Here is a 26,136-nt window from a genome sequence, read left to right on the forward strand (position 1 = left end):
ACAACTTAATTTTTAAGTTCTGTTAAGTGTTTACTTAAGTTCCTTGTGGTTTTTTAATATTGTAGTAAAATTAACACCCAGTTCAGCTATCATGCAGTAAACTGTGATATTTTGGTAAAAATATATCTGTTTTAAGAAAACAAACAATAGAAACAGAATACACATTCTTAATGGTTGCTATTATTATAATAAAATTATATAGAGAAATGTATGTTGTCTTGAAATTGTTAAGTATATTAAAAGAATATCATTAAAAGAACTCTTAAATCAAGTAATGAAAGAAGTTTCAAAGAAAACTTGCTGACAAACAAGAAACACAAACAAAAAATAAATGTGTAAACCACTTTGTGAGATTCACTATATTAAAACTATGTGCTTTGTTTATAAAAAATCCTACTACTTATTACATCCTATTACTTCTTATTCTGCCTGTCCTAATGGGCCACTGGCCTGTCCAAGGATATTATAAAACAGAATAAGGGATGATTTAATACAGTACAAAGGTCAATGGTACTTATAAAAAGTTCAAAGGTAACAGACAGGATTTGAACCCGCCCTATCTCTAACTCCGATCCAAAGTCCAACGTCTTAGACCTTCCCCCATTGACACTCCCAAATCTCTTTAGAGCTACCTATCCTAGTATAGTATACTTAAATTTAACTTTATTGGTGATTTATAAAGCTATTTTTATTATTTATCATAATGAAATCCCTCCTCTATAAATAAGAAAGAGATAATCAACTATCGATAGGATGTTACTGACAATGAATAATTTGAAAGAACAGTACAATTTCGGGCATTTTCACATTTGTGACATTCACTTAAAATTAGACTCTAACGAGTTCATCCCTACAAATTTTGAGTCAAAATTTTTGTGTATCCTTAACCGTATGTCTTAAGCTTTTTTGACACCAGAATTAGAGGATAGATATTCCTGAAACACAATTTTTTATTGTTATATATAATGATGGCAAATGTCTGAAATCCTATAATCCTTCCTATAAGAGTCCTATCTTGCAGTATGGAGAGAAACATTATCACAAAATAACTTACATTTATCATCAGGAGGACGACAATATTTTACTTTAAAATTTGAAGGATGGATTATCAAGAAAAACCTTACAGAACTTGGTTTATAGGTTTTTACAATAATAAGTTACTTATCAAGAAAATAAAGGTAAAACGAGACAGCACTGGGAGTGCACCAATGACATACGACATGCCAGTAGACAAGGCAAGCTATTGTTATTTGGTAGTACATCTCTAGGTTAAAACTATTTGAAGCTCACCTACTTCAGTGTTTGACATTTCAAACCAGGCTAACCGTTTCACCTATTTATACTTACTTACACATACATATTCTACACAAGACAAACCCTCCACAACTTTACCCTAATTCTTAACAAATCAAGATATTAAAAATGCTAACAGAACTAAAATTAACAATAATTTCATATTTGATGTGTATGTAACAAGTAGTTAAAATTCATTATTAAAACATCTTCTACCATCTTGGAAATAACAGTATAGAATATAGCTTAAGTGTAAGAAATGGAAGAACAATTTATTGTTATATAGAGAGTATACTCATTTTAACAACTGTTTGAAATTAAACTTAAGCTTTTGTAGTTATCATTAACTTTAGAAAAAGTATTTCATGTTTAAAAATCTGAAATAAAAATATTAATGAGTAAAAAGTTTTTTTTTATTACAAAAATCAACAGTATTCTTATAAACAAGAATTAAATGGTGTTAAATATGTATAAAAAATAAATAGATAAGAAAGTGTAATTACAAATACCATGACACTAATATGGTGCAATCTTTATACTCTCAACATTTTGGTTTCCATTTCATAGCACTGTATCACCAGCATAGCAGTGTTATTCTAGTTACTTTAGGACATTATCCACAAACATTATTATAGAGAGGTTATAACCTAACATTGAGCCTTGTGAAACAAGTCTTTTATTAGGAGAGGGTCAGATTTTATTGAGATCTCTACAATTTGCGTTCCTCCACTGAATTAATCTTGAAACCAACCACTTGCTCTTGATCTATGATGTGCAATACAATGTTTATTTTAAGAGACAAAATCATTCTATTTAAGATTATTCAAAAGTCTAAAGAGTAAAATTTTTCAAATACTATAAAAAGTGGAAATTAGTGAAATAGGTCCGTAGTTTGAAATACATGATTTGCTGACATTTTGAGTTTAAAGAGAATGCTTTGTCGCCATTAAGTTTTAAATGGAAATTTCCCTTGAAAAAGATTTATTTATTTATTTGATTACAGTGATTAAGGTTCTTGTTTAAGGAAAGTCCAATACAGTTTGTACTGTATAATCTGCATGAATATTACTTTACAACAATTTTTTTAGTTCTTACTTTCAATCAGCTGAGGAAGCACTGTCTTAGTGCTACTCTTACATGTTGTGAGAATGTCATGTAATTTTGCTATATCACTGTGCACCACCAGAAATCAATATTAATTGTATGTTATGATGCCTATACCAGCCCTTGGTGGTATAATATCACACCATTCTGACAATATTTTGAGAGATGTTTATTTCACTGTTGGGATAAATACCTAAAACAAATAGCTATTTTCTTCTTTATATTTGAGTTTTTCACAATAAACTTTATGTGTTAAGAGTATTGTTTCATTCTGAGTGTATTCATCTTTATAAATTGCAACTCCTCCTTTCCAGATGATTTTTCTTACAACATTTACTGATCAGGGAATATACTCTAGACAAAATTGTTACATTATTCATTTTCCAACTATTTTATGATTTCTCAGATACTTTAAATGGTAAAATTAAACTAATCAATGAAAAATAAATACTAATAACTCCGACACATTTTGAGAATTTATATTAATCATCTAAAAAAAATGGAAATCATAAACAAGAAAACATTACAGCAAAACGTGAATGATGTAATTGTTTAGTTTCAAATGAAATTTGATTATGAAACCCCACTATTATGCAATAAATATATAAAAAGAATAAATTGTATATTTTATAAAAGCACTGCATACATTGTTTCCGTTACATACACTTATTTAATTTAAAGATAAAGTTACATTTTAATGACAACACCTACTTTAAAAATACTACAAATCATTAAAAATCCTGTATGGCTTAAAATGACAAACAGCAAAAATAGTAATGCAAATACCCATTTCAGCTGCTGACTTTTACCAACAAACAAATAGTAAATCTATTTCTGGACAAAGTCAGCAGTACCAGTATGCACTTGCATTGGTTACGGTAAACAATCCCATTTCCTCTACATTCTTACTTCAACTTGATTTAAAACTGGAACAAAAACTAGTTTTATTTTCATTAAAAGCAATTTATAATGAGTGACAAAAACTTCACAAGATAACTTATTGCATCAAAATATAACAGGAATGTTGTATAATGTCTAGTTTAATAACTTACTTAGTTTCTCTTTTACAAAAAAATCTTGATAGCAGCTCAAATAACATTGAGTTCAAACTAACCACAGACGTTGATCATATAAAAATTCAGTCTGCATATAAAAATTCCAATTTAAAAATACAAATACAATAAAAAATTTGTAAAGCTTGATAACCGAGATATAAGACACAAAAATTGTAACATGGAAATATTACTATATTGAATCCTTTTTTTGATTTTCCACAATGTGTGTGTGCATGTGAGTACATATATTTTTCCCAGTTTCTATATTATTTATAATTATCATCTATAATAAACAAGCAACATGTTTATTGTCTTTTTTGATTACTATTTAAATAATAAAAATAGCAGTTGTACAGAATGGTTGTAAAGTTGCAACACAGTTGAAGTTATCGGTAATCACGGAGCAGCACCACAGATTACAGATATGACAACTTGACAGACACTAAAATGGCTGAGTTTAGTGGTGTGATGCTGCATCCTCCTTCAAAAACCTGAAGAAGGCTATCTATCAGTAGATGTTCAGATTTAGTACAGCAACACTCAGAAAGGGATGAAAAGTTAAAAATTCAAGAACGGAAGTGCCTGGTAAACAAATCTGCCTAGTGAATCGTAAATGATTCAGAGATTTATTGACAACTATGGAATTGCTGCTTTTTCAGTAATAAGATTGTTCAACATTATTGGATACCATATTTTAAAAGTTAAAATTTAGAATATAGTTAACAAAAGATCTTCTTGCCTTTCAAGACAAAACCCTAAGTGTTAAGATAAGAATGTTGACGCATAATCAGGCCTACTTTATTGGAAATTTTACACTTAGAATGTTATTCAAAATTTCTATTAGAAATCCAAATATATCTGTTTCAAAAATAGGACGATGCATAACTCTGTAGTGCCACCAATGTTTATATGTATGATCGCCAACCAGTGTAAATTTACAATGTGCATCACTGATTCAACATTGTTGACAGATGGTATTACCTCAATTGTTTATCATGGTATTATATATCATCCAATTATTTGAATTTTGAATTATTTTAAATTGTTAGATACTACTGAAATTTAATTATTCACAATACTCCCATTTTTAAATATAGAATGATTTCTTTTGTATTATTACTAAAACAATTTTTAATTTTGCAGTTTAAGTGGTTCTTAGATAATAACTACTATTTTTTTAAATCTAACACACTAGAGAGATAATTAAGGGTTTTAATACCAATATTCAAAAAAGATTGATTTAATTATTGTATAATTCATATTCAAAATTCTCAGGTTTGTTTTAAAAAGAATCATCCTGTTAATTCAGTTACTATTTCCTGCGCATGTGAATCTGATTAGAGAAATAACTAGCTCTGATAAAGACAAATCAGATTTAATCTTGAAGATGGAACTTAAATTGGTTACTCAATTTGTAAATGTCAGTCAATAAAAAATATCAGATTTAATTTGAAAAACAAATTAATAGTGTAAAAAATAACTTGAAGTGTTTGATTGTTGAAGACAACTCTCTGCTAGTAATTATGTTTTACACCATAAACATTTTTCACCTGCAGTACAAGGATTAGGGGCAACATCCACGTTTAGTAATTAATATTGACTGCTAAATATTGATTGGTCAGAGAAAGTTCGGACATTTGACACAAGTTTGCAATCTAAACTAAACACTTCTAGTTATACAAGATAGTCATCCATTATGAGAAGTGTTTATAAAACTTGGCTCCCTCATGACTCATAGCATTTCTTGTAATCCTACTGTAAACAGTGCTGAAGCACTGGGATTTCCTGTATCATTTTGGCCACGAGAGTTAGTATTGATACAACTCAGGACAATTATAACATTATTTTAGTAAATTCTTGTTGTTTAAAGTTGCACGCATTTAAAGTTAAAGGAAATAATAAATTAAACTATCTGGAATTATTATAATTAAAAAAATACAAATAAATGAACCAAAAATTCAATAGTGAGATGAAAAAAGTATATAGGGTTAATCAAGTAAATTTATTTGTTATCATTGGATGAATAATTACTGAGCAAATAAAAATCTAATGCTCTATTGAACACAAAACTCATATAAATCAGTAAAAATTAGCTAACCAAAATCAGTAACAATGATTTTTTTAGTTAGTTTTATCCTATGCCTGTGTATTTGTGTTGTCTGTCTTGCACACTACAACGAAGTTTTAAATTATTTTAATTTCCAAATCCAAAATATAATGTAAACTATTATTGGTTCTGTCATCATATGAAAAACTTTTCTTTTTTCAACGATTAAAAAATGAATATTTTCCTTTATGTTTGTTTATTTTTATAATTATTCAATATAGTGTATATATTTGCACCATTCATTTTGTTTCTTTCAACTAGATCAAAACTTGTGTTTCCTGCCTTTATTGCAATTTTTGTCTATATTAAAATAAAGTTAACTAAATATATTTTTGGTTGAACAGAATATTTTTACCATTTTACAGCAAATTTGAATTATTTTCATTAACATATATCGATTATTTAAAATTTTTGTTTTATTTTATAGATGTCCTGATTAAGGCTGTCGCTTCACATTGAAATATAGTAATAATATATGGTTTCTTATTATTTAAAAAAAATAGTGAGATGAAACTATTTGCATAGCAACCAATATGTAAATACAGAGAAAATAGTTAATCATACTACGAAAGAAAGAAAAAATATAAAAATAAAGAATTTTATATTACTAGATATGAATGATCTCATGAGTCCTATGTCGGACATATTCGCCAACGTCATGTCAAGTACTATAAGTTTGTTTTAAGGAGAGACCAATCCCATTTTTAGTTTATCTGATTGTTAGGATACGTGATATTACCTCATCTGTTTCAGAAAGCACATCACATGAGGATGTACAGAGTGACTTGTTGGTGGAGGACTCACGACCCCAGTATTGGAACCCTCTGATCATGATGTTAGATACACTGCTGCTGCGCTTGAGGGAATTGACGTCCAAAGGCTCGCGGTGACCCAGGCGCTTCCACTCGTCCATCACATGGTCCGTGCGCTGGAGGAACTCACTGATCCTGGCCGACAACTGTGCAGATGTTGTCTCCAGTTCACGCCGCCCAGCCCCCACACCCGACGCTCGCTGCAGGGGCTGACGTCTCATCCCCATCACGAAGCTCGAATTGTTGATGAATGTGGAGGATCCTCTTCCTCGACTTCTCGCCACATTAGGATTGTAGGTCTCGGACCTCTGCAGTTCTATCTTTCCTGAGTTGAAAGACTCGGTGATGGATTCCGCTTCACTGGCTGTAGAACAGCAGGAAGGGGAGCGGGACGCCATGGACAGTCTGCGCAGTGCGATAGGTTTGTACTTCCACACCGTGCGGGAAGCGGAATCAGCACGCCGTGGTTCCTCAGCAACTGATGCGGATCGAAAGGCATTTCTGAGTCGGTGAGCTGTGAGAGGAGTAGAGTCCTCGACACCGGACTGAGGAACATTGACGTTCTGGAACAGTCTCTGCAGGTGGGAAGAATAGTCGGAAGTGAACATGGAGCCTAGCCGAGGAGTGAAGCGAACACATGGACGGACGGACAACAAGTGATCCCAGCTCCACTCTCTTGGCGCTCTGCCATCCATCGCTGAGATCAAACATCTTGTTCTCTTGCCTACTTCTTATTCCACGTTGCATTTATTTTTACATGGTACATTCACTTTTAAATTAGGGTTAATGTTACAGCTATTAACTTACGATAATATTGATTTATAAATAAACATTAAAATCTGCCTTCACATTCCATTTAGTTCTTTTATCTTATCATTAATTAATTTTACCAAAAGATTCAACAACCTGTCGATAATTTAAAAACTTATACTTTGTATAGTTGCAGTGCACTAACTAAAACATTTAAAAATATATCAAATAAATCTACGACTATCCAAATGGCTATTGACTATAGTAGTATTCTACAATGAATTAATTAAATTAATGCAGCCTTCTGTATGGATGTATTTCTGTATATTCGTAATACAACTAAAAAATTACATCAAACTACCATAAGATATAGACCTAGCACTACCAATCCAAAAGTAATTCAATTTTTCAAGAAATAAAATAATCAGGTGGAAACATGTTTTTATATTATTTAACATATTTATGTTGTACAATATTATAGTAAATAATATAATTATTGAATGCAATTTTGTTAACTTATTACATTTATAAGTAAAAGCAAATACTAAGTGATCAAATTCCCAAAATAAAATAACAAAACATGTTTGTATACTATAAGTGTATTATTACAGTTAGAAAGAAAATGCACGATTAACATAATGTAATATGAAAACATATATATATATATATATATATATATATATATATATATTACCAAATAAATTCATACTCGGCTTACAACCAAAGACCAAACCCTACTTGTAATTCATGACAATTTAAAATAAAGACATGGTGAAATTAAATGTGATATATTTATTTTATGCACACTATCACAACTAAAATTCTTGTGTACTAAAAAAATTAATATTCTTCTGCTAATTTCCTCTTTTAGTTTTTGTCTAGGACGTTATCAATTTGTAGTTTCAGAGCTTCTTCTATTTTTTTAGCATACTTGGTTTTGCCATTATGTTTAGTTTGAAATTGACTGATTTTAGTATAATAATCCTGATTATTGAGTTTGTTGCAGCAGTTCTTTCCGATTTATTCTTGAGTAAATGTTTTCTGATGTCCACGACTTTTTTAGTTCATTGTTCATACCAGTCAAAGTTCTTATAATTATTTTTTTTTCTGTATAATGTCTACCAGCTTTAAAATACTTTCAGTCTCCATAATAATTATAAATAGTTGCATCCCAAGCACCAATCTGGGCCTGTCTAGTTTGAAAAAGAATGGGTTTGCGCTAAAAGGTGGTCCTAATAGGCAGTGGCCCAAGAGGACGGGCAGAATAAGGCTTAAAAGAGAAATGGCCTCTACTTAAAAGCGGTTTACAAATTAGCAAATACAAGAATAATTTATTCATTTTGGGGAGAGTTGCCCTCACAGGTAAGACACAATTACACGTATTCAGGTATGTATATACATATGGATTTGATAAAATTCATTCAAGTTTATACTGTTATTACTATATGTACCAGAACTCTGCAAATTATTATTTTTTAAACAAATATCAAAGACACGTATTATTTTACTAAAACAAGATATGAGCAACATTTTGTAGAAATTTATCTGAATAATTTCCTAAATTGTGACCGTAGACAATATTGTAAATATTGCATGTCAGGGCTAAATCATAAATGTCAGAGGAGCCCTAGTATTTTTGAGACATTTCAGCTCATTACAATAATCTCCGATACGGAACACTGTTGTAAACAAAGTGAATCTTATTGTTCCCTGAACAATAGGCTGAACAAAGGAACAATGACTATTACGCAGTGTGTTCTACTTTTCAACACTATCAGAGTACTCGGATGCAGACATAGCCAAAGACTCGAGAGAGGGCAAGCAAGTTCAAGACCAGAAGCCCGAGCGACCAGAGTCTTGGCGCTAGATCAACTTATAAAAGCCAGCCAACAAAGGCAGAAAAAAGTTGTATTGTTTCAGAAATACTCTCGCACAGCTACCGGCTCTGCCTGGCAGTCGGAGCTGCGGTGAATGTCCGTCTGTTGTCTAATCTTAATAAATCCAGCACTCGGCTCGTACTGTCACTTATGTTGTAACTTTTAAAGTAATGTACATTCATTGTCAGTAACAAGGTCTTAGTAACAAGGGTGTTATTCAGCCTGTCTTTGAATAGTCCTTAACATATTATACTGACATATTACCAATTTACCAGTATTAGAGTGTGAACTCATTCACTTCTATTATATTCATATTTATTCATGTATCAACACCGAGACTTTACTATAAAACAAAAAAGTATCACTAATTTCCTAAATTACACATCGTTAATGTTATTATCAATCAATCAATAATACCTTTATTCAAGACATACATGAAATGTACATGAATGGGTCATTCTTAATAAATAAAGAGTCATAAATAATTATAAAACTTGTGTTACGTTTATCGGAAATAAAACACAAACACACTTATTAATTATAGAAAATCAGAGTTTAATTTTTAACTAGCATAAAAATGTATGTAAGTGCAAATATTAAAAGTTAATTTCTTACTTACGAAATACTTTTTATGTGGGATATTACTGATTTTATACATTCGTGTATCAGTGGAATTAGAAGAGGATACTTGTTTTCCAATATTAATATCTTATTAGACATTAAACAAGATCTATTTAGTTTCGTCACTTCAATACTATTTACTATGCTTACCAATATTTACTACTTTATTTTATACCTTGTTCAGACTTTCGTAAAATGTACAACTTCATTTGTTGAGTTAGGTTTACCTAGTTTTTTAGTTAACTTCTGTATTGTAAATATTTGTTATTGTAGTTTTTACCTTTTATACTCTTTGTATTAATCTTAGGTCTTGCTTATATATTTTATGATGTATACAATTTGTGGCATTAAATAATGAAAAACCGCCTGATTCTGTTCTTTGTACGACATTACAATGCAATGTGTTCGAAGAAGTGTGATTGAAATTTAATATAATTCTAACGAATAAAAACATAATACAACTGGTTATTTACCTGTTTTTATATCTCTATAAAACAACATAAACAGTACACACTTATAGTTTTAGTCATTTTAAAATCTTACGAAACAAATTCTATCAATAAAAAAACTGGAATAGAGACAAATACGTTTTTGATCCGTTGGTAACCAATCTGAAAAAATCAAAATCTAATAAACCTATAAAATCGATAAATGGTTATTATATATTTGCCCGTACAAAATAAAAATTAAACTCACCTAAAGTAAATAAAAATACCACACTGCAAATGAGAGAAACACTTGCAGGAACTAAGAACAAGACTAGTTCCTCCCTCAGCTGGGCTTATGGTTGACTGTGACTACTATCGGTTCTGATGTTTACACAGTGACCTCTGCCTCATCTCCATTTGTGGTTTGTTGACAAACATTAAGGGGCACTTGAGTCATGTTCTCTAGGTACTGCAGAGCACTTACTTCCCCCTTTCCCCACCACTGATACTCATCTTCACTCTTCATAGATTTCAATTTACGTAATTTTGTATTAATATTATTTCAATTTTATGTGCAAGTTTTTATGTAATTTTTATTTAATTCCCTATGACTATATAGTTCTGAATGTACAAGTATCTAGTTCAAGAAGGTAGATGAATAATTAAATAAATATTCATAATCTGTTTTAATTTACTAATGGTATTAATTCCAATGATTGTCGAACCATTTATTTCAAACTACCAGCCAATCAAAGTTGTATTCATAATTTGTACAAGAAAGTACAAAAGACAGTTTCATAAATAATAAAATGTATTGCTGAAAATCCTCAAAAACATCTAATAAGTATAAAACTAAATTAATCAAATATTTTAAAACACATTCATTCAAATTTATTAAGATTATTTTTCATCTTTATGCTATGATGTATAACTTTCCAAAACAGAAGAAAAATACAGTTTCATAAGTAATAAAATGTATTGTTAAAAATCCTCAAAAACCTCTAATAAGTATGAAACTAAATTAATCAAATATTTTAAAACATATTCTTTTAAATTTATTAAGATTATATCTCATCTTTATGCTTGACGAATAATTTTCCAACACTTTTTTCTCCGTGTACATGAGTTTCTTTTTACATATTTTAATTGCTGTTTCATATTTCTTCACCATATTTCGATTGTTTTTATGTCTATGTTGTAATTATGCAGTTTATTTTAAAAATTAATTTTTTGGTATCAATGGGTTTCCGAATATAGACCAATCTCCTCTAATAAATAATTGGATGTAAACTAATATTTGTTTATATCCAAACATTTATATACACATAGAGAAAGTTAAAAATTCTGCTATTATATTTTATTCTCTAAAGTAATTTCTAACTGAGTTTGAATAGTTAAGTCCATAGACAATTCTAATGGTCTGTTTTTTCTACTTTTAAGATTATGGTTAAATCTTTTTTTGTTGTAATACCAAGAATGACTATACCATAAACGAAAAAGAGTTTACTTGTGCAAAATTAATCTGTTTCAAAACTTCATCACCACACAAGAAATAAATTTCCTTAATCGTGTACAAGCCAGAATTTATTGTACCATAAACAAATTTAATGTTTTGTGTTTTTCAATTTCCAAATCTTCTATCAGAATGTCAGTTATAAATGGTTTTATTTGAAGTTAATGAATATACTTTTCTCAAAACTTGAATTAAGTTTTTTTGCTAAAAAATGTTTTAAATACACAATTAAATTGTTAAGATATCTATGACAGAGTATTTTTATCAAAGAAAAGTAATTGAATACTAATAAATGGCAAAACAAACTCAAAGTTTATTGTTAATATATAACAGAAAAAATAATATATATATATATATATATATATATATATATATATATATATATATATATATACACAGGGTGTATATTATGTCTGGAAACACCCAAATATATCCTTTAATACTTTAAATATAAATTTGAAACCTCTTACAATCGTGATAGAGATTGGGCATCTACTTTTTGGAACAATGTTTTGTTATGTCACACCAACGGGGGACGTCCTGCCGAGGGTATCGTGAATATTCTTAATGGAAGCCTATACCTTGTGATACATAATTTTAAAGGTAATAGCTTACTGAATTGAATGCCACAAACCGCATCTCAAAAGGAATTATTCTATCAGAAAATAGTGCATTTTTAGTATTGAAAATTTACTGATGTTCAACAATGTAATTTTAATTTAACATGGTTCTTGCCACAAAATGTGTTACACTAATTTTTTAAGCATTTTTTAAATGTTCAATTAAAATAAAATAAACAATTTATTTTTCAAGCTGGTTTCATTAGTACAAATTTACCAGTTTTTTATTACAATGAATAAAAACTTATGAGTCACTTTCTCTGATTACTTATGAATCTGTACTTGGTGTTTTCCAGTCAGCAGGAAGGTTTAAAATGAGACAAAGGTCACTAGCCTATGAGAAACATTATTGTGTTATTAATCATCTGGTCTACAGGTTTCAGTTTGTTGAGCATGGATCTTTCACTAGACCAGGTCTAAAGCTTGGGAATTACAAATGGACAAAGGTCATATCATTCCTGTCGAGTTAATCAGTGTCTCTGAAGCATTGCTGTCAACAAGTTATCTAATTACAGTAGTTCAGTTTTTATTTTGGCATTTTAATGGAATTGTCTGAAAGAGAACGATTACTCTGTTGATGATGCGAGGATATGGCGATCGTCAAAGATCTTATCGGGAAGTTTGTAATTTGTTTAATGACACTTTCCCAGAAAGGAATCCCATAAGTGTTTTCAACAATATCAAAAACTATTGAGCGTTTTGAAATGACAGGGAGTGTACGTTAATCGGCCAAAGTCGGGTAGGATACAATCTGCAACAGATGAAGAACATGCACTAGATGTTTTGCAAACATTTATTGAAGACCCACATACATCGCTCAGAAAAGCTGCACAGCAACATGATATGCACCCTATGTCTGTGAGTAAGATTTTGAAAATTAATAAATACAAACCATTTAAAGTTCATTTAGTCCAACAGTTAAGTGAGGATGATTACGACAGAAGAGTTGAGTTTTGTGAACTTGTGATGCGCAAATGTGATGACAATAGAGATTTTCTGACCAACATACTATTTTCTGATGAGGCAACTTTTTTCCTAAATGGCAATGTTAACAGGCACAATTGCCGTTACTGGGCTAGTGAAAACCCACATTGGATTACTGAGTCCCATTCACAGCAACCACAAAAACTGAACGTATGGTGTGGAATTTTAGGTAACAAAATTGTTGGACCCTTTTTCATCAATGGAAATTTTAAATGCCGAACTAATAAATGAAATAATCCCAGCTATTCAAATTGCATCAGGAGAATACTTTGATAATGTATGGTTTCAGCAGGATGGTGCTCCACCCCATTATGGGAGACAGGTAAGAGAGTATTTGGATTTAAGGTTTCCTCATAAATGGATTTGGCCGAAGAGGAGAAATCGAATGGCCTCCAAGATCTCCGGATTTGTCACCAATCGATTATTTCCTATGGGGTCATTTAAAATCCAATGTTTTATAGAAGAAAGCCTCTTAATTTGGAAGACCTAAGAAACAGGATTATAGAGGAGATTGCTTTGATAACTGAAGAAATGTTAGGCAACTCTGTCGAATCATTTTTACACAAGATTGGCTCATGTCAAACCGTAGAAGGAACACAGTTCGAACAATTGCTTTGACACCAAATGCAGGTAAAACGTTTGTTGTAAGACTTTTCTAACAGCATACATTATTTTTTATTTGTAATAAGAAATCAATAACATAAGTATTTCCATAATTGTACTGTAATAAAAACTGGCAAATTTGTGCTAATAGAACCAGCTTAAAATGAAATTTTTGTTTTATTTAATTGAACATTTAAAAAAAAATGCTAAAAAATTAGTGTAACACATTTTGTGGCAAGAACCATGTTAAAATTACATTGTTGAACATCAGTAAATTTTCAATACTAAAAATGCTCTATTTTCTGATAGAATAATTCCTTTGAGATTGCGGTTTGTGGCATCTAATTCAGTAAGCTATTACCTTTAAAATTATGTATCACAAGGTATAGGCTTCCATTAAGAATATTCACGATACCCTCGGCAGGACGTCCCCCGTTGGTGTGACATAAACAAAACATTGTTCCAAAAAGTAGATGCCCAATCTCTATCACGATTGTTAAGAGGTTTCAAATTTATATTTAAATTATTAAAGGATATATTTGGGTGTTTCCAGACATAATATACACCCTGTATATGTATGTATGTATGTATGTATATCATTTGGATATAAAAAAATAAGAAAAGAAAAAAAGTTACAAGACAGTGACACACAGCATCACATAGCGTAAGGTAATTTGTGCGTGCTGCAGTGGGGAAGTGTGATCAACAAAAGCTAGGAAGTATGCAGACGCTGCAATGTGGTGGCAGAAACACTGGCAACCTGCCACTGCTACAGTTCCACGCCACTTGCCACCACGCTGCTTGCCACCATGCCACTCGCTCCTGCCAATTCTAGCCTCCAGCCTGATCATTGCTTTATTTTTGATCAACCTGTCTCCACTATTTTTGTAGACTTGCTACTCCTTTCTTTCTTTCTTCGTGTAAACTGAGATCCAATTCCAAAATAGAGTGTATTTGTGAGCATTAGTGATAAATAACACAACTAAATTGGATATTTTAATTCATAGAAATTAAATAATTAAAACAGTAATAATATGACCACACGTTTGAATATAAATTGTAATTATTTAAGTCTTTTGTCAATCAGCTGTAAAATCAAAGTCAGAACATAATAAAAGCGTTCTTATTATATAAATGTTTGTATTGTTAGTTGTAATTTCCAAATATACATGACAATTTAATTGTTATTGATATTAATACCTAAATTATTCCCATTGTGATTTATAAAAAAGTCAATCTTTATCAATAAGTATTTTTAAACAGGGTGATTTTTTTAAACAGGCCACCATTGCGATCTTGGAAACAATAAATCTGACAGTAAACTTTAGTGGTTTTAAGGCCTTTTTATTCTTGGAACTTTTTTTTATATTTCCTCTGATAACAGAGATATGAGAGCTCAAAGTGTTGAGACTTTTTATGGAGTTTAACATTGAGAAAACACCTTTATGAATAGGCGACCATTTTAATATTCTTAACTACAAAGTTAACATCTTAAAATTACCAATTTTCTTTGGTTTATAAGATATTTGTAAATGTGTTACCAAAAATGTTATGTTTTTTACATACACAACCATTTAGTAACTGTAGAGGTTTAAAATTAATAAAAAGTTTGATGAGCAGAGCATAATTTTCTATTCATACATTTTGAACGAACATGTTCTTAACACAAATAAATCTCCTTTCTCGTTTACACATTTATAAAATATCTCAAATACAATAGAACATTCTCAGTTTAGAGTAGTCAAATGGAAGCCTATTTATAAAGATGTTTTTATCAAAGTTAAACTCGATGAGGAATCTCAAAACTTTAGCTCTCATATCTCCGTTATTAATGAAAATATCAAAAAAGTGCCAAAAATACAAGTCTTAAAATTACTTTTTATATCAAGATTGAGAATACAGAGTGTTCCTTAAGAGAAAAAAAGTTGACCGCCATATTGAAAAAAGGTGGCAGTTAAAAAAATTGTTTCTAAAAACAAGTAAAGGTTTCCCATATAAAGTCTTCTAATAAACTATAATGATGAAAACCTAAAGTAGTGGGTACTAAAGATGTGAGGATTTTTTTGTATAAACTTTTTTTAATACAAAGTCTAAAGAATTTTAAAAACTGAAAGATGTTTAGAGGATGTACTGGCAGACACACATATAATATATATATATACAGGGGTGCTGAAAAGTCCCGGGACGGTCTAATAACTTTTGAACTAATTACAATATAAGAACCAAAATTTACATCAAGCTTTTGTTCATATAAAACTATTATTTTATGTATTTCACCATGATATCCTGCTTATGGGGGACGTCCCGCTAGGGGTTGGTGAAAATTCTTAAATAGAAGCATAGGTCGAGACGTACATCAAATTAAAGCTCTTTTAATTAGAAACATTTTGGCGAAAATCTGACGTAAAACAGTTGACGCATTACAAAATGGCGGACACTCAAAGATTATAAAATAGAGAATTTTTCAAATGCAAACATTCTGGTTGTTAGAGAAAACTGAGACACTTAATCTTTTATTTTACTTCTTTTACTTCAAATCACTTACCAAAACAGTTATAACAAATGTTCAAAGTGTTTGCCTTCAGTTTGCTGACAATATCCCAATCGATTGTAGAACGCTGATTTGAAGGTGATAGACCTTCGAGACTATCACTCAATCATTCTGTTGCACGCTCTTTTAAATACAAATTGTCCTAGTTATCTTTCAAACAACTTTCGATTTATGTCTGAAATAAGTGAAAGAAGTACAAGGAGGGGTACATCCTTATTATCTATCCCAATTCATCGAACAACTACCTTTAGCAAATCGTTTACAGTTTCTGCCTGTCGATTGTGGAATGCTTTACCCGTGAACATCAGAGCCATCGATAAGCGCGCTCGCTTTGGGGCGGAGGTCAGGGCCTTGATGCTGGGGGCTCAGGGGGTATAGCGATTGGCGGCTTTGGTGTGCGGTACTTAGGGCAATTGCATGCAAGTTGAATGAATGCGAGTGTGTGTCTTGCGATATTATTGTAAATTTGTATATAGTTACACTAATTATTGATGATTGTTTTTATTTTAAGATTCATTTAATATATAGTGTAAATAAATAGACTAAGTTTTAGTTATAAATATATTCATATATATATGTTAGTTTAATTTTTATGAGGTTAAGTGGTAGAGAGGACTTTATAGTCCTAACTTCGCCTCTAATAAAGTCATTTTTCATTTCATTTCATTTCATCTCACAGATTGTTATAAACAGTTTAGGCCACAATATCACCCAACTGGTACTATCCAGATATCCGGCAGTGGAAGAAATGAGTACAATATCATATTTTAGTATTAAATAACACAGACAGTAGTTGAAAGATTTCTAGACGGACCTGCCAGCCAAGTGTGTCAACAGTGTTTTGACTGCATTAGTCAGCCACTGTTTTGCTTGGCACTTTATGTGTTTAAGAACCAATAGATTTTTGTTTTTGTTGGTATACACATTAGAGTTGTTTTTGATTATCCATATTTATAAATCCAAAGACTAATGACTCAACTACTCATTCAAATTTTAATTTCAAGAATGATAATATTTAAAAACAAAATATCTGTAAATAGAAACTTTTGTGGTCTATAAAATAAACTCACTAGGAAGTGATTGCTAACTTTTGTATCCAACCACAGAAATTCAAACAAAACTGTAAGACCGTTTTATAAACAACGGTGATAGTTATGGGTTAAAACATCATTGAAAATCAGAAAGGATTTCATCTGATACTAATTATAAGAGCACACAATAATATTTAGCCTTATTTCAGTATTAAACATTCTATTCAAGATTTATGACTGAAACCGATGTGACAATAGCCCAATGAAGGCTTAAAAATGTTCTTTTATATATTTGGATTTAGAACTTCATGTCTAAACACAACAGTTCAAAAATCCATCCTCTACCTATTACAAGTATTTACAATAACCCTATACCAAATGAATGGACTAGTTAATCCATTGGATCTAAAAAGCTATTTAACTTTTAAACTTAGATCTCTAAGCACAGTGGAAGAATATTCCAGATGCTCCACTAAGAGGAAGGTGAACTATAGGTAAACTCAGAATGGCATGTTTTTCATACATAAAAATGTAATTTTCTCATGAAAAATTCATTAAAAATAGGTATCTACTTGAAAAAATATTAATCAAACATCATATTTTAATCTTCAGGAATATTTCTTGAGCTTGGTTAAAAATATTTTGAAATCAATACTTTAAATTCCAAATATAACACAAATATAAATGCACATTTAATTTTTGTGTGGCTTTTTTAATTCCCAGTGGAAAGAGCAAAACTTTTTTTCCAATTTTTCCGTCTCCAAGAATGTTATCTTACCTTTGTGCGAGTGTGCACAGCATTTGTTTGTAAGTACATAGAACGAATATTTTAGAAGAAATGAAAAATATCTTCACTAAATCAAAGTATCCACGCAACAACATTTCCCAATTAAAATGTTTAGACGCCACCAGCTAAATATATAGGGTGCAGCTCCGAGTAGGTGGGTATTAAAGACCATTAATTAAATCAGTTATAAATAGGAATATAAGTAATTAGTTATTGAATGTTTGGAACAAAGCCAAACAGTCTCTGTGATCTAAGAGAGCAGCTGAAGTACCAAAGCAGTTAAATGGTGGTCCTCGCTCCTATAGTTCCACAACACTTACAATTTATTTTGTTTTGTAATTAAAACTTCAAATGTTTACAGAACTATCAAAAAGTGAGGAAAATAACCTAAAATTATCATCATTAATCCATTAACAATGAACATGTTAAATAAATTTTAATCTTATACTGCAGAGGAAAAATAGATCATTTAAACCCTATGCAGTCAAAAAGAATATTCTTTTACAGCCAAAAACCTCAGTATCCATTGTGAAATTAGCAAAAAAGCTGTAGGTTTTTATCTTCCTTGTTTCTTTAAAGAGTTTGTAAAAGAAATTTAACTATTTTACCATAAATCTAGGGTCATATTTCGTTTTCTTCTATTTATTATAAAACTATATTCATAAACAAAGTACTTATCTATTTTTCATTTTTTTTATCCACGAAAATGTATAAACTCATAGCTACACAAAAAGTTAAACACAATATCACCCAAATAATGTAAAAAAAACATTATTACCTTATTATCTTATTTTTACTGTTTGGTACATGTATACAAAATAATTTGTAGCCTTTATAACTGCAAGAATTTATATTGACCAGTTATAAATTATTATTTTTATAACTCCTCATTAAATAACCGAAATAATGGACTAACAAAAGATCCGACTCAACATATGACTTCACAGCATTTATTTTTGAAGTTATTTGAAACTTTGCTGCAATCTTCTTAGACCAATTCTTCTTAGACCAAGAAGACCTTATGTACGAAGTTTCAAATCTTTAGGATCTTCAATCAAGAGTTAGCGCACTGACAGATAGACAGACAACAACACAATTTTATAAGAACCTTTCAGGTTCTTAATAATTATAAATATATAATTATTAAAATAAGCAGTTTTGAAACTGTCAACTATTTCCCAAACAATGAAGTGTATGTAATTTACTCTACTAGATAAAAATACACCACAATTCATAAAATTCTTCAGATATTGTTTCCCAACATTAACAATAAAAATGCCACAAAACAGTCATGACAAAATTTTTTAAACTTTAAAAGGTTTTAGCTCTACTAAAAGTAAAGTTATAAAATCATAAACTTTACTCAAGTTAAATCTGATTTGTTACATTATAGAGCTAAGAATACACAATAAAAATGTTATAAAACATACAAAACAAAAAAGAAAATAATATTTTAGAATAAACAAAATACTAAAAGAGTTGTACCAAATTCATGTAAAAAAGTGATGTTGGATATGCACCAAACATTGATAAAAAATATCACATGTTCACAATATGTTTACTAGTGTTAGATTCTACACCTACTTTATCATGCTTACTTTATCATACATATGACACATTTTATTTATTGAGCCATTCCCAAAGATTTTTGGAACATCCAATATATATGAAACGTTGGGAGTTTTCCAATCATTTTGCAAATGTCCACTGCTAGAATGAAAAAGGTTAAAAAAGTGTATATTCCTCTATATTTGTCTTACTTATAAAAAACCTACAACAATTCTTATTCTTTTTCTTAATACTAAGAATTAAGAAAACAGATCTTCTTATGATTTACCCAATACTACTAATAATTATATAATACTTTCTTGTAGCATCTTCAGAATAATATTAACATGGATGGTGACTCGAAGGGAAAATCATGCATCAGTGTAGGCTCATTGGTGAACTAATACTGGAAACCAACTGCAAGTACCCTCAATGAGGGCTGAGGCTAGAAAGAAACTCTGTGGTGGAAGCTTATATTTGCCACATTCTATGCGGATGCAATGTTAAGCTTCAGGCTGGATTATCTATCACCAGTCAGGTGACATCAAAAGGGGCACACTTGTGAGAGACCCAGGACTCTTGGTTAGAACTTCTGTCTCAGATTATGGAATGTAGAAAGTTATCTTGAGCAAGGAACAGTGAGACAACACGGCTGGGATCATAACCCATAATGTTCTTATATACCACCTATTGTCGTAAACAATTTGGTTGTAGGAAAAACAACCTGAGACTATGTTGTTGATGACCTGAAGAGATGAGAAAACGAACTAAACATATTATTCAATTTGTTCAGAACATTCGACTGCGTACGTTACGAGACATTGAAGCAACAGTTGAAGGCATATGGTATATGTGGTCTGCCGTATGAATGGCTCCTGTCTACCTCAGGGGAGAAACCAACGTATGTAGGTAGCGAATACTCTGTCAGGAAAATGCTCTATGGTGTTCCTCGGGGATCTAGTTAAAAGTTAGCTCTATCTTTATGCCGATGACTCGAACCTCATATTATCAGCAAAGACTTAACATGAACTTGAAAGCAGCTGCTTGTACGCAATTGTCAAGTATTCAACAGTATTTTTGGACAATGATTTAGTATTGAACATAGAAAAAACAAACTTTTTATGTGTTTTTCAACAAAACAAAATAGAATTAAATTTCAACCTCATATTTTCATAGATAACAATAGTATTGAACAACTAGAGAATACAAAATCTTTGGGTTTAAACGTCGATGTTAACCTTTGCTGGGATAAACATATTGACCAAATAATATGTAAAATTAATTCTGGGCTATATGCTCTAAGACACATGTCATATTTTTGTGACATATCTGTTCTGAAAGCTATCTTTTATGCTCATATTCAATAATTGAATGTATTCAATAATCCCTGTACCTGGGAGGTAAAGGGCACTATGTCCATTTTTTCTAAAATCGGGAATTCAGCACCATCTTATTTAACTTTTTGTGCTGTACACAGTGGTATAGAGCACTATGTCCGATTCCTTAAACTAAAGAAAATGAGCTGTGGTAAAACAGCATTATGTCACATTCTCGGTTGAAGGTAAAAGGCATCGTTTGCACATAATGCTTTGTACCCCTCAAAAATTATTTGACTGGTTTGAGGTTAAAATGCGTCATGTGTACATAGTGCTGTATACCTCAATAGACAGACCAGAGAAGAATAAGAAAAGAAGGACATATTGCTATAAGCTAAGCATCTAGGTACCAGCTGATGCAATAATAGTAGTCTGATTTTGGATGTTGATGAATTGTCTGGACTATTTCTCTTAAGTTTTGAGTTTTAAATAATATTACTTGTGATGTTTTATTAGCTAAGGAGTAACTGAAAATGAATTCTGGAACCTCTCGTGGTAGAATGTTGTGCAATTTGGCACTAAATTTACATACTGGTACTGAAAAAGGTAAGTTTGTTTTTTTAAGGTTATGTTACATTTCAGTACATTGAAAGGGATTGTAACTTATGTAGTTTTATTTACAGTAAATGTTAGTTTTCAGTATTCTAAAGTGCTCTTAAAACTTAAGCTATAAACTATTGGATGTAACATTTAGAAAACAGTTTTAAAACTTTTGTGATTTCTTAGAAACTTGGACTTTTAAGGCCTAGCCCACTCATAAAAAAAGATATCTTTATTTCATCTTATTTTTAATTTTGTGATTTTAAGATGAGGCCAAAAGGCTTTTCTAGCCAACATTTTTACCAACCTTCTTTATGTGAGGTGATGAGAAATGTGAAAAATCTCTTAATTACCGACCTAGTATAATTCAATAGCGAGTCTATTTTTTAGTTGAGTTCGAAGTTACTACTTCAAAAGGGAATAAAAAGTATCTTGATTTGTTGTGCAATGTACAAGTAAACAAATAGGATTATAGTATGAATTAATGATATAGGCTAGGCTAATATAAGTGACATGTTAAAGTAATGCAAAGAATTTAAGTAAATAGAGATAATTTGATTCGTTTAATGAACTATCCATTACTTCGATTATATTAGCTAGGGCCTAGCCAACTCAATTTTTATAACAAATAAACCATAGTGAGAAATTCTTTCATTATAGCTACAAACAATATTCAACACTTTTCAATCTTTGGTTAATTGTTTAGAACAAACTACATGCCATTTTTGTTTTCAATTTTGGGGTTTTTTTATTCAGGGCATTTTACTGAGTTGAGTTGTAATTTAAGGTGGAAAATATTTTTACTTGATAGGTATTTGTTAGATAAGGTTAGGTAAAATTAAGTTCAGTTCAGATTAGCACCTAACCTTACCTTAGAAAACAAAAAATTCTTACACAAAAATAGTGGTGCAAATATTCTATCCTAACCTTACAATACCGGTAACCAATAAAACTAAAAGTCATTTGCCCTGAATAACCAAATACAAAAGTTGAAACAAAAAGCTAAGTTGTTTTTCTAAACAATTACAAAATATTTCCCTATTACAGTGTGTTAATACATTTGATTTTCTTCCAGGTGCAGATAGGGAATCCAATTCAAGTCTCAGTGGAAGCATATGACTCGGATGCTGACAAGGAGTATTTTCCAAATGACAGCGAATCTTCCGACTCGGATGTTGAAAATGAGGCAAACAAAGATAGGATTAAGCCTAAGTTGAGAAAAACTAAGGTATGTAAAAAATACTGTTTGGTTTATTAGACGATAAACAACAAAATGACAATTCAGCTGACAACAATGAGTACTTCTTAATGACTTGCACTTGACTAGTGAGAGCAGTGATGATGATATGATGAATCACCAATTAAATCCTATTGTAAACTCAACACCTCAAAAGAAAAGAAAAGTAAAAAAATAAATCCTTGCTGAAGCAAACTGGAAGAAAAAAGGTTAGACATGTAGATGATTGGAAATGCAATGTTAGAAAAAGGAAGTGTGCTGCAGGTCTGGAGTATACAAACAAAAAAGGTAAGATTATACCAGCCAAAACCATGAAACCAGCATGTCATTGTAGGCTTAAATGCTACGATAAGGTTACGGAGGGTGACCGAATAAAGATTTTTAACTCTTATTCTATATACTGAGAATAGCAATCCCGATGTCAAGAGGCAGTTTGTACGTTCATGTGTAATTACACAGCCCATTGTTCGTCACAGGTTTAATAATAATGATGAGAATACGTCTAAGCATAAACAAAATACTCTCCTGTATCACTTTACCATCCATTCAAGGCAAGTTAGAGTATGTAAAGTAATGTTTGAAAATACATTATGCATATCAAATAGAGTGGTTATCACTGCCTTAAAAAAAATACTGAAAATGGAGGCATTGTTAAACAAGATCAGGAGAGGCAGAAACACTCCCTCAAATAAGATACCTCCTGAGACTCTTGAAAATGTAAAGAAAACACATAGCTTCATTTCCCCAATACCAAAGTCCACTACAGTAGAGAAAAAAAGGCGCCAGAAAATATTTAGGACCAGAGCTCTGTATAGAGAAAATGTATGAATTGTACTTGGATTATTGCAGAGAAAATAATGTTGACGAAAAAACATGTAGGTAAAAATTGGTACTACCCGGGATGTTTTTAATAAAAGTTTCAATTTGTTCATTTAAGGCTCCTGAAGTTGACACATGTGGACACGTGTGACACATTTTCAGCTCAACTAAAGCAGGATTTAAATCAAACAGATAAAGAACGCATTCAGGCTGATTATAACAACCATCTTGATGAATCAAAAAACCGGTACTCTCTTAAAAAAACAGATGCTATTAATGCAAAAGAAAACCCAAGTCACAAGGTTATAACAGGTGACCTACAAAAATGTTTGCCAACCCCTTTAATATCTAGTGGTATTAGTTTCTACAAGAGAAAGTTGTGGACACTGAAACTTTAACAATTCATGACTCTTCTGATTTGTCAGCCCACTGTATGATGTGGGATGAAACCAAAGGAGACAGAGGAGGAAACGAGATCGCATCCGCTTTATTCAAATGGGCAGATAATACTATCCCTCAATCTGACATCGAAAAGATTACTCTGTGGACTGATAACTGCTATGGGCAGAATAAGAATAAGTCAATTATAATGTGCTTCTTTTGGATTATACACAAATACCCCTAAGATCAAGGAAAATTAATCAGAAATTTCTTTTGAAAGGTCACACACATATGGAGGCTGACACCATCCATGCACTAATCGAGAAGAAAAGGAAAAAAAAACAGCAAACATGACCATACTTACGCTATGGGATTGGCAACAACTGGTTCGCAGCACATCAAAGAAGTATTCTGTCTACAACATGGAATTGGATGATTTTCTGAAATTTGATAATCTGTTACTTGGAAGGGATGCACCTTTTGTTTCATAAGGAAAGGTAAAGTAGACTGTGAAAAGGCACCTGTACTCATTTCACAGTGTGTACATTTGCAGGTCAGGAAAGAAAACCAAGGGCTGTTATTTTTCAAAACAGATTTCAATGAAGAATTTAGATGCATGGACTTTGTACGATCTCGAAGAAGCAATGTAATATCATGGCCCGAAGATCTTAGTGTTGTAACCAATCAGCTACATCCCATTAGTAAACAAAAGTATGATGACCTTATGTCCTTGTTACCTTTTGTCCCATCAGTATGTCACCCATTTTACAAATCATTGAAGTCGTCAAACTCAGCAGGTGATTACCCGAGTTCTCAAGACGAAGAAAATCCTGAAAGCTAAATGATGGCAGGTCTAAGTTTTTTCTTATCGATGCATTTTAAACATTGTTCTAGTTGTAATTGATTTAAGGCAATAAAAGTTTTTATACATTGACACAGTACATGATGCCTTACTTATTCATAAAAAACCACCCTACTATTCAACAGTATATTAAGAGGTAAAAGGCACTATGTCAGTTCACTTTTGAAAAAAATAATTATTTTTTCACTAAAAAAAATTTTTTTTTTAATCCATAACTATATTATTTTGAAAGAAAATAGTGCAAAGATTAAATTTACAAAGTTTTGTTAAAATCTATAAATAAATTAACTTTCTATATGCAAAGAAAATTGGAAAAAAACTTTAAACAGCTGTACTGAAAAGTTTAGGTTTTGTGGACATAATGCCCTTTACCTCCCAGGTACAGTTATATCTCTTATGGTGTATGTGTCTACGGAACTAATTCTTCTCAAAATCTTAATAGGATACTCATTTTACAAATAAAGGCATACAAATAATGTTAAATTTAAAACAGAACGATTCTGTAAAACAGCATTTTTCAAACCTCCAAATTTTAAAAATTTACGGCCTATATATTTTAGACAGTATTCTGTATGTCAAACAACAACACAACTGTTTCTAATTATGTGGTAAGCCACATCCATACAATACAAGGAATAAAAATTGTACAGTATTGCTTCAACACAAACTGGAATTTTTAAAGAAAAAGACCATTTACTTAGGAATACATTTTTTAAAACACATCCCTAAAAGCATTACTGGCATACAATATAAAAACAGATTAATAAAGGTTTTGAAGGACTATATTGTTAGCAAGGCTTTGTATTCCTTAGAGGAACTTTGCTGTCAGTAATACTTTGGTAATTTGTCTAAATGTATTTTTATAGAGTTTTACAATTTTAATAATTAATTATCTATTTAAATCAATTGACACTATTCAATGTACATAATGTGCAAACATGAATAAAGATTGTTGTCTATTGTCTATCTATCCTTGGGCCAGTCTTGTTTTTGATTTATATCAACAGGTTGAGCTCATCTATCCAGTATCGAAAGATATATGAATTGATTTATTTTCCCAAATATAAGCTATGTACAATATTACAGTATATAATTGTACAATTAACTTCTAAATTTTTACAATACCGAACGAAGTTTGAAATGTGAACAAAGAATAAGAAATAATCATCATAGAATAAACATCATAAAAATAACATCATGTATAAAAACATTGTCTCGGGAAATGAGCCTGCATGGG

At 30.9% G+C, this 26,136-nt stretch overlaps 1 protein-coding gene across 6 annotated transcripts in view; it reads right to left on the bottom strand.

The window, feature by feature from the left end:
* LOC124369898 (unconventional myosin-XVIIIa) overlaps positions 1–26,136 on the bottom strand; it is a 145,279-nt gene that overhangs the window by 32,405 nt on the left and 86,738 nt on the right. The window contains exon 1 of one of the 6 annotated variants that reach the window (XM_046828058.1): positions 10,316–10,334. The exons of 4 other annotated variants lie outside the window; for them this stretch is intronic. Coding sequence is in view for 1 of the 2 variants with exons in the window: in XM_046828056.1 (XP_046684012.1) it covers positions 6,299–7,066 (768 nt within the window). In the remaining variant the exon portion in view is untranslated. Of the gene's footprint in view, positions 1–6,298; positions 7,082–10,315; positions 10,335–26,136 lie in introns of those variants that run through there. One more of the 6 variants, XM_046828056.1, reaches the window with a different exon arrangement.

The sequence above is a fragment of the Homalodisca vitripennis genome, chromosome X (assembly GCF_021130785.1).
Source record: "Homalodisca vitripennis isolate AUS2020 chromosome X, UT_GWSS_2.1, whole genome shotgun sequence".
In the NCBI taxonomy this organism is placed as follows: domain Eukaryota; kingdom Metazoa; phylum Arthropoda; class Insecta; order Hemiptera; family Cicadellidae; genus Homalodisca; species Homalodisca vitripennis.